Source organism: Lycorma delicatula, chromosome 5 (assembly GCF_047948215.1).
Source record: "Lycorma delicatula isolate Av1 chromosome 5, ASM4794821v1, whole genome shotgun sequence".
NCBI lineage: Eukaryota > Metazoa > Arthropoda > Insecta > Hemiptera > Fulgoridae > Lycorma > Lycorma delicatula.
This window is the reverse complement of record NC_134459.1, coordinates 127,643,807-127,654,820: the sequence shown is the minus strand read 5'-3', so window position 1 is coordinate 127,654,820 and position 11,014 is coordinate 127,643,807. Positions and strand designations below refer to the sequence as shown.

General features: G+C 30.6%; 1 protein-coding gene across 5 annotated transcripts in view; it reads left to right on the top strand.

Moving 5' to 3' along the window:
• The window catches only part of LOC142325371 (uncharacterized), a 43,396-nt gene extending 39,231 nt beyond the window's left edge, over positions 1-4,165 (top strand). For 2 of the 5 annotated variants that reach the window (XM_075367067.1, XM_075367068.1), the window contains exon 2: positions 3,182-4,161. In XM_075367067.1, coding sequence (XP_075223182.1) covers positions 3,182-3,484 — 303 coding nt within the window. In that variant the 3' untranslated portion in view covers positions 3,485-4,161. Of the gene's footprint in view, positions 1-3,181 lie in introns of all 5 variants that reach the window. The other 3 variants (XM_075367064.1, XM_075367065.1, XM_075367066.1) reach the window with 3 other exon arrangements.
• The last annotated feature ends 6,849 nt before the right edge of the window (positions 4,166-11,014 follow it).

Here is an 11,014-nt window from a genome sequence, read left to right as displayed (position 1 = left end):
AGAGAAATGTAAAAATTTACTCTCATTTATTCAGTGCTTAAGACTTAACCTTTCTTCCATGATGAAGTTGAAAAAATACAATTGTTATAATGATTTATTTAAAAAGAATTTGATATAACAAATTTCATTGAAGTAATAAAGAAATAAAATTAATATTGATGATCTCCCTAGCAAAGTGGTAGCACCTCAGCCTTTCATCCTAAAGATCTTGGGTTTAATTCCAGTCAGGCTTGGTATTTTTCATATGCTACATAATTTCCACACTATATTCCCAACAGTGAATCTGTTGAACCAGTCAAGATAGAAAAATGTACATTCAAGTAAAATTTTCACAACCCTCTTCAAAATCTCAACAATGAGAAGAGCTCTTCAAGTCCCTTCAGTATCTCTCCAGATACTTCATCCACTTTTTTATAAAATTACAAAAAATCAATTGCTGTACCACAAAAACAATTACTTCATATTTATAATTATATGTTTAATCATTCCTGAATTTGAAGTCAAATAGATACCAACATATGTACATACATAACAAAATTATAGTAATACTACAAAAAGGCTGTGGCAAGATCAAATTCAAAATCCACTTATCTAATAACTGAGTGCTTAGTTACCACAGATCATTAAATTCAAATAATACTGGGCTCAAATTTCCTGTTGGATTGGTAACTGCATACACAGTGCCTTCTGTGACTAATGACCATAAGAGCAAGTTACAATAAAAACTAACAAACAGAAATAAGCAAAAAACATTGTAATAATTTCTTAAATAGTAAAAGATACTAGTTTTGTTTAAGTGATGTACAAACATTGTACATCATGTACATTTTTTGTGTATACAAACATTTATAATTTTCAGCATTAGGTAAAAAATTTAGTTTGATAATCAATTTGTGAGTGGTCAAATTGGAAATTTTCCATTTGTTTTATATATGCAAAACTAGTGGTTAAATAAGGATATAAATTGCAGTTGTTTTCCTAAAATAAATTTCAAATCACCATCTCTTGGTAGAGATACTAACAAAAATGTCATAACAAAGATTTAAAATATGAAAAACAAGGAGGTAGATCCATTAGATCTAATAAGATTTTTCCCTAAACAGTAAGAAGAGGGTGATGTATTTGGTAATTTGTTTATACTGAAACTCTTGAACAACTTTACTAATTTTCATGAAATTAGTAAAAAACTGAATTACAATTGCTAAGTCATATGTGAAATTGAGTGTATCATGATTTGAAAAAAAAAACAATTTAACGGACAGTTGCACCCACCAAATAGTTTCATTTTTCCTAAATCAAATAATTATAAAGTTCTTTGAAACTTATTAAGAGTACAATTAAAGATCACTTGAAAGATTACCTAAAAAATAAATATATTATTAAACACAGTAACAATACATTAAATGTGCAGATCATGATTTTTATTTTCTGTTAGTTCTACAATCCTTGTTAGATCTTGGCTTCCTCAGTGCTAATCCTCTAAGTGATCTCATCTACTTTCAAATTCCTGCATCATCTTATTTCCATCCTTAGCAAGTTTCCCAAAGCATCACTCAATCATCCATTTTAACTTGATCCTTCATCCTCCTATTAAATTACTTTATTATTTCTTTGGCCATTATTGTATCATCCATCCTTTCAGCAAGGTAACTGGCTTATTCTTTGTAATTAATATATTTTACTATATTTCAGCAGTTCCTCCAGCTTCTTATTTAAGCTTAACCTTCATTTTCTATCCACCTTTACAAGGCATAAATTCAATTAAAACTTTTCTTAAAAAATCCTTAAATACAGATTTATCAATACATGCCATTGATCAGGTGTCTGAACTATATCAAACATCTGGCCTCAGGCCAGTTTTATATCATTCTCATTTTTATTTGTCTGCATACTAATTTACTCTTAAAAGTTTTGTTGCTAAAAATAGACTCATTTTTTGAATTCTTTGTTTTATTTCCTCACTCATTCTATTCTCCCCAGTTAAAGTAAACCTTGGATAGATAAATATATAAATATATTTTTTTTATGAAGTTTTTTTGTAAACTTTGTTTCAGATCTACTTTTTACTTTTCCTCTTCAATTTTCCTGTGAAATTCTTATAACGTTAGCATATCCTGACCAATGACTATAATGTCATTTACAAAGTTACATGTCTGGATAATTTTATAAAATTTATTTCCATTCAAATTTATTTTGACTAGTACAAAATGCAATATAAAGTTAAACAGTGTAATAGAAAGGCTGTCATTTTGCTCCATCCTATTCTAAATTCAGATTCATGGCTGAGACTAACACCGACCCATACTTTGGTTCTAGTGGTTCTCATCATTATCATAAATTTAATATCTACTTCCAGTGATTTATTTTACTATCCTCCCTGAATCTTGTGGAAAGTCTGTCTATAAATGAAAAATGCAACTTAGTATCATGTTCATAAAACTTCTCAAAGATTTCTCTAATGTGATTACTATGATTTCACCAATAACATTTCAAATATGAATGTTTTTCTTTATTCTTTAAAAAATTTGTTCATAAAATTGATTAAAAATTAGCTGCAGTGTGGGATTGTTCGTTAATTTTAATTGGTTATTTATTTATAATTATGAGTAAAGAAATATGATTTAATCATAGCATGAATAACACAATGATACTGTGTTTTAAAATTACCATCCAGTAATTCTATTAAATATACAGAAGCATTACAATTACAGTAAAATGAGTTCCGAATAAATAAAGAAATGATAAAAATTATGCAAAATCATATACATCTGTAAAGCTGTATAAAGTAAATCTAGTAATATATAATTTAGTGGAAAAGACTTAGTATAAGGAATTTTCATAATAAATGGTACATTTTATTACATATAAACATAAGTTTTTATGTATATGCTTGCCTGAGAGAGTGAGTGTGTGTGTGTGTGTGTGTGTGTGTATGTGTGTGTGTTTTGTAAATAGCTAACAATACTAGTAATAAATTTCAAAAACAAATATTTTTAAATGTACATCAATGTTATCTCGAAATTAATACTCATAATTCATATTATTAATGACTATCTGATAAGATAAAACCATACACATTTATCACATTACTACACAAAAATAATACAAAGTAAAATTAATTGTTGAATTCAATCTTGTTTTAATAAATATAATATTTTAGTGTTTGTTTTTATGTATTAAGATGGACAATGAAGCCTTTGTTGGAGATGAAAAAAATAAAACATCAACAATTGGTGGTGTGGAATTGCAAGAAGTACAGGTACCACAAGTTCCAGTACAAACTGTAAATATGACAACAAAAGAACAACAATGTTGCAAGGCAGATCTCTGCCAAAAAATGCATATGGAATATTTAGAAAGAACGAGACAAGAAGTCCAAAATCCTACAGATCGTGTTAAAACATTATTTTTTATTGGAACTCTTGGATTATTTGTTATTTGGTTAGTTCTTTATTCAACTTTGTCAAAGTTTGACCTTTTTTAATTCTATTAATTTATATCATGTGTTATTGTAATAAGCATTTAGGACAGCAGAACATGAGTTAAAATACTTGCATAATTAAATGTACTCTAGAAGCGTAAATAAAGCATAAATAACCAAATCTTACATCAAAGAATTTGTGTAAAGATGATCTGAATAAAATGCATCTAGTATTTACAGTTTTCAGCCTAGAATATAACATATTAAACAGCATCAGAATTAGATGTACTACTGTAACTGAACATTTACAATTTACCAGATAATAACAATTATATTTACTGTTAATATAAATTTCTTCAGCTCATAGTTATAACTAGATTAAAGGAATTAATGAAGGTATTAAAAGAAATGTCTTAAAATAATATTTATATATATATATATATATATATACGTTATAAATATGAATATTTTGTAAAGTATTGTCAAAATTTTATCATGACTTCTGTAAACTGATTTTAACATTTGTTTTTAAAGTTTTAATACTAAATACCATACACTACTGTCTTGTTATACATACATAATATAAATACTTATTAAATTAGGATTCACATTAAAGATTACTGTAGCTATTAAGAATTAATGTTTACCAATCTATATTATTTTTATTATTAATTTTGTACATAATGTTAAAATGTTTTTGTATAGATATGTATTATTGTGATACTTTAGAATATTAAATATAATTATTTGTTAAATAAATTGTGTTATATTTAACTGTGTAAAACATTAGCATATACAAAGTTCTTTTTTTACACTATTTCTCACTAATTGTATGTTTTAAAATTAGCTATAAATATATTCTTTCTAAAGTGACAGGAAAGTCTTTTATCACTTAAAAAATTTAGAAAGAAGTATTCTAGAATTTATTCTAGAATTTAGAAAGAAAGAAGAAGAATTCTATTTTCTAAACTACTACAGGTTTATGCATAAGCTTGCATGTGATATACACTATTTGTCACTGAGTTTATATACTTATCCAAAATACAACTTGTGGATTCCAAAATGCTTAAGAATCCATGCCCTGGTCAAATTATTTTAGTAGAAAAAGAGAAGCTGTAGAAAATTATGATTAAAATTAATATGGTATTAAAAAATAATAAAGTTTTGTAATAGATCTCTTTGGATGGATTAGTTCATTCAATTTTTTTTACTTTTATTAATTTTGAGCGATGTTTTAAAATATTTTGCCCCCAACATTTTAACATCTGTGCTAAAAGATATTTATTTATATTTTCTTTATATGGGCTTCTGTGAAGGTAATACGGTTAAAATCTTGTCTGTTTGTGCAATACAGGAAGTCATTGCCCTATGTTGTGGCTCTTAAAATAGTACTATCTTAATTAAGAAATTCATATATATGTAAAAATGTTTATGAAACTTTTTCCATCTCTTTTATTCAGTAACTTAGAATTTAAAATTTTCAGGTTATAATTACAGTTATTTTGAAAAAGGTTTGAGTACCAATCCTAACCTTTGACCATTAGAATTCAGTTTTAGTAGTAAAAGAATACTGAATTATCATGATCAACTAAGAACAAGTTTAAACCTACTACAAAACAGAAATTGTTTTTATAGTCTGTAATAAAACAATTAGATTGATAAATGTATAAGTAAAAGTTACAGAGAATATTTTATTTTTGTAAACATGATTTAACTGAGTACATACGGGAGGTGGGTCAAAAATTAAATTACACCCTTATCGTGTTCTTGAACTGAAAGGGATATATTAATGTCTTGTGGTGGCAGTACTGGTTGTGTTGTTATCTTCACGCTTCCCCAGCAGCAGTTCTGTACGACAGTTCAGTATGTGTGTAGTGGGTTCTCAGTATACCGTGTCCTCTAGTATGCGTGCTGGGCGTTCTTCAACTGCAAATACGACGGGTAATGCTGAACGCATGAATGAAATGATCTTGAGTAATCTGCGCATTAAAATTACAGAGATTGCAAGTGAACTTATCATCAGTTATGGTAATGTGTTTGCGATTATTCACGATCAGCTTGGTTACCGTAAGATGTGTGCACGATGGGTGCCACATCTGTTGACCGACAACCACAAACATCAACGGTTTGCATCTGTTCTTTCTTTTCTTCACCATTATTCCAGGGCTGGTCCACAGTTTTTGAAACAAATCATCACAGGGATTGAGAGCTGATTGCTTCATTACACTCCTGAGACTGAACGAGCATCATATGAATGGAGGCACAAAAATTAGCTGCAGATAAAAAAAGTGAAAATATCCCCAGTGTGAGCGTGGTGATGGTCACCATCAACACTACACTACCATCATCATCATCATCATCTTCAAAAGGTTATGCTGACAATCTTTTTTGATTTTGAGGGAGTTGTTTAGAGTGAATTTATGTTCTGAGGAACAATCAGCGCTGAATCTTACTGTGAGACTTTAAAAAATTGCATGTGTTCATTTTTCTTCACGACAACACTACTCCTCATTCAGCTCATGTGACAAAGGAGTTACTGCAAAAATTCAAGTGGGAAATGTGGTCTCATCCAAGTTACAGACCTGACCTAGCACGCTGCGACTACTACCTGTTTGGCCCTCTTAAGCGAGACCTGGGAGGGGAAGGGAGTGGTTCTTAAATGGTTGAAGGAAATTAGATGAAATTTTTATGAGTGGAATTGTATGTTTCAGATGACTGCGGCTCAAATGAAGCAGGGCATATTGCATCCAAGTCTAGATTGAATGTACTCCCTGCTGAAATTTTTGGGGCAGCTGAAATGCTTGCCCTCTCTTTTGGAGTTCTCTGTGCCTTCAGAGGCTCCATAGTAACATGTTCAACAATCTCTCTTTCCAGAGCCTTCTCTATCTTAACTTTAACTTACATCACACAAGATTCAGACTTCTTCAGCATTCTTGCCACACTTTCCTTCACCTTATGACTAAACAACCAAAGCACTGCAAAAAAGTCAGGATAAACGAATGTACAGTCAATCCATGAAATCTGTAGATTCCATTCTCTGTGGACACTTGGTTTGCTGAAAGTCAATACACGCGATGCAAAGAGTGTAACTTCTTCTCTTGCGTCGTGTGTTCATCGACACAACTCTTTCATCATGAAGTTCTTTGACAATTGCCTCCACCATGTAGTTCAGTAAGTCCCTATACACGACCACTCCTTTTGGAGTATTTAGCGTTCCATGTAATGAAAACCTCAGTACCCATGACTCCCACCTTCTTCACTTTCAGTCGCCGTAATGTCTGTAAATTATTAACTGTTTCTACAAATAGTCCAATACCAGTCTTTCTTGTCAACTTTATAGGACCTCCTACAACTTCCGTGATGGCTCGAGCTATCATGAGATGGCTAATCTTTGAGAAATTCCCTTCTTTCCTCTTGACCACTAAATATTTTGGAATCAATCAGAAATATGCTGCTCTTCAGATGAAACTTAGTTCGATCTGTTTTTATTGTATCAGTAAACTCATCACTCTTCCTTCACTTCGTTTGTAAAGACAAAGACTCGTCAGGACGAGGGTTTTTAAGTCGACCTTCTGCCACAGTACATGTGGAAGTAGAAATTTCCATGTATGGAATTTTGTCAGTCAAGATGTCACAAGGTGTGGTTGGAGAGATGGTTGGGCATACCCCGGATCATTGATTCTGCCTGGGTTCCCCCAGCCAGCTGCCTTCCACAGATTTAACCAGGACTGGGGAGTCAGGATCTGCTTGACCCATTATACTGACATCCCAAGGTTCACACATAGGTTTAAATTTGGATTGTACCCATGGTACAACCCTGCTGAGGGCCAAAGTGACTAACTCACACTGAGCAGCGCAAGACTTCGACAGAGCAATTCTTACATCAGCTCACCCACAACCAGGAAAAGGGATGACCACTCTGCCCAGTGCTGGCATAAACAGATTACAGTTATGTAATCTGCTGCAAACAGTTTTCAGCAGGGGGGGGGGGTATGACCATGATCTGCTTTTGTTATAATTATTATTAATGAAATAATTTTAAGTTAGTTTTTTCTCAAGTTTTTTTTTCAAGTAACATAATAATAATAAGTCAAATCAAATTCCCTAAAAACCATAAGCAAAGCTTAACAACTGTATTAGGTCAAATTTTGCTCAAAAAAAGTTAATTATTCAGGAAGAACCCACTTATAAATAAATATAAGTTGTATTCATTTAATGAATTTGATGCAAAAAAAAAAACAATAAATAAAAATAAATTACAAACATTCTTCATCAAGCATCATAGTTTAGATGTTGAACTAGCATTCAAGAGCTTGCTGACTGAATTATCAAGTAGTATTACAGATATTGTAAACTATATATTTAATAGATATTCTATATTTCTATGTAGTTTACCAAACTATGATAATACTAATCACTTTTTCAATCAGTCCTTTGGGCCTGTTCATTAAAGTATTATCTGCTGTTCTCTAATATAGTATCATTTTTTCTAATCTGGTTTATCAGACTGTTCTTAGAATTGTTGAATGGAAGGTGTAAAATTTTACAATATAAAAAAGCCCAAAAAATTTGTCAAATATTTTATGATCATTCTACCATCCTAAATATCTTTGTTAGTTATCAGCCTCCTACAGTCATTTCTATTCTAATTCTTTCACCATTTTTATTAACTACATTAGTTTGCCAAGACCTGAGATCATCAGATTATTTTTAATTTAATTTTTTTAAATGCAAAATGTAGATTTCTAATGGAGTATAGATAAAATATTCAAAAATATTTACACTTGATATGTAATAATTATAAAATAATAAAATTATTATATAACAGATTTAGGTAAATGCCCAAATCAACCAATTATTTATGATGATAAAAAGAACCTAAGAGAAAAATATAATAACCAACCAAATTGCAAATCTAGGAGAATGTGAAGTATGGTGAAGAGGGAGATAACCAGTTAGGGCTTTCAGTTTATGCTAAATAAAAAATAGACTTGACTTATGGATGACATAGCATAGCAAAATTAACTAGCTTTAAAAAGTTTTTATGTGCTAACATTAAAAAAAAAAAATATTAATAAAACAACAAAAATAACATGCAGACATATAAGAAATTCACTACCTGTTAATTTAAGAGTAGCAGAAACTTAATGAAAAGAATGAATGTGATGGCATGGTATAATTTACCTTAGATTCACATTTGTTGTTTTTTTTTACAAGAGACTCCTGATTTTATTTTACAGCAGCTTGTACTAGTCGAAAAACGTTGGAAAAAATTGTAACAGGTAAAAGAGAAATACATTAAAAAAATTTTTTAAATTGTTTTTTAAAACTATTCAATATGCATTCTGTTATGTTAAAAATAAATTAGTTACTTTCCCCAGTAATATATGGATATTGTCAGTCATTCTTCTCAACATTATTAGAGCTTAGGTAATCCTTTAAACATTGACAGGACAATCAGGAGAGAAGGCATTTAACATAAATCATGTTCAGTGATATAATTTCATTAGTACTGACTCTAGTCCACAAGCATAAAAAATAACAATAATAGAAATATGGTTTAGCTGTACAAAAAATTAACACTTCATATGCCCATTTTTTTTTTTAACTATTAATATAAAATAAAAAAAAGAAACTAAGAGCAACCTTTATAGAACTAAAGTTATTTTTTTATCAAGTTTTTCTTTTGAATGCAAATGAAGTATGCTGCAATTACCTAACAGTTATTTCTCTGCTTTGTTATTTATAGTTGCAATGTTAAATAATACTCTGTTGCTGAATTTATAGATTTAACCAGGTATTATGTTTGCATGTGTGTTACACTTGACAACACAAAGTAAACAACAAGCATTGCAACACAGCATTTAATACAATGCTACATGTTGTTCTGTAGCGGCAGATTTGTTTTTTAGTAATAAAATGTAAAGATAATGACAATAATGATAGTGATAATAATAATGATAACAATAGCGACAATAATAATAATAATAAATAATTTTACATATGTACTGTAAGTGACTCAATTGTCACAAGTTATTAAAAATGTATTCAAAGAATAATTTACTTATTTTTTTTTTCAATATTATATTTCTAATCAGTAAATATCCTTAAGATCTCAATAAAACAAAAATTGTCATTTTTTATACTTGAGCAAGAACGATACATTTGTTTGTGTTAAGGAATGTTAATGTGCAATGAAAAAAAATAGTTCAGAGATGTGAGCATAGAGCACAGTCTTCTGATTCATAAAATTAACATGCCAGTAATTTTTTAAAGGTTTGCTGTGTATACACAAACTGTAGTTTGATTCTTTTTTGTAATTTACAGTTACTTTTTCAAATGTTTGTGTTAGTAGATAAATATCCTAAGGAATTTCATAATTTATCCAAATTTATTTTTGCTAAGTGTGTGGAGATTTGACATTTAAAGAACAATGGCAAATTTCAACTCTACTAGTTAAAAAATGTTAAGAACTATATTTTGGTTGAAAAGTTGGGGATCAAGATAAAAACTGTGGGGCCTCTCACATCTGCTGTTTGACCTGTGTAAAATATCTTTGCAGACTGGGCTAGTGGTAATCGGCACATTAGTTTTGCCATGCCAATGGTGTGGCGTGAACCACAAGATCATTTGTCAAAATGTTATTTCTGTATTTCAAAGATAAAAGGAGTAGGTAGTAAATCCACACACACAGTATCTGAATTTCCCAATTAATAAGGCCAGTGCTTCATGGTGAGGGCTTACATGTACCACTTCCTCCGACACATCTAACTTAAAAAGGTGAATTGGAATATAAGTAGTCACTGAAGTTTGACATGACAAGTCGAGATTTGAACTGGTGAAAGACACTGCTGGTCTTTTGGGAATTAGGCTGCAGGGATGGTATCTTCTTCATAATGACACTAAAGTGTGTTTCTTTCACAATCATCAGGGGAGAGTTTCAAGATTTATATTCTGAAGAAAATTGTTTAATGTACTGTATCACTATTTGTGCTTCATGAATACCGAGAAATATTCATTCATGATTTTGTATATATTTTACTTTAATATATATATGATATATACACGAGGGATACCTCTAAAGTAAAGACCGCTGGGAAATTTCTCTCCTGAAGGTTGGCGAACCTGTGTCGTTCATGGCTACGCCAGTAATGTACACATTGCATTGTTGCCTGTAGGTTGTCGCGTTGCAGTATCTTCAATTACGTGTGAGTTATTACGTTATAAAATGAATAGAAAATCGATATTGCAGCCGAATGTAAAATACGTGGAGTCATACGTTTTTTAAACTATCAAAAATTTAAGTCCGCTGAAATTCATAGGCAGTTGGTTGTTGTGTACGGTAATAATGTAATGACTGAAAGAAACGTCCGAAAATGGTGTGAAAGGTTTAGAAATAACAGGATTAATGTGCATGATGAAGAACGTTTGGAGAGGCCCTCGATAATCACCGAGGACTTGAAACGCGTCGGTGATGAAATCAGAAAAGATCGTCGCTCAACGATTTCCGACCAGGCCCTTCATTTTCCTGATGTTTCAAGAGCTGTTATTGGTCACATTGTTCATGACCATTTAGGCTTCAGAAAGGTTTCC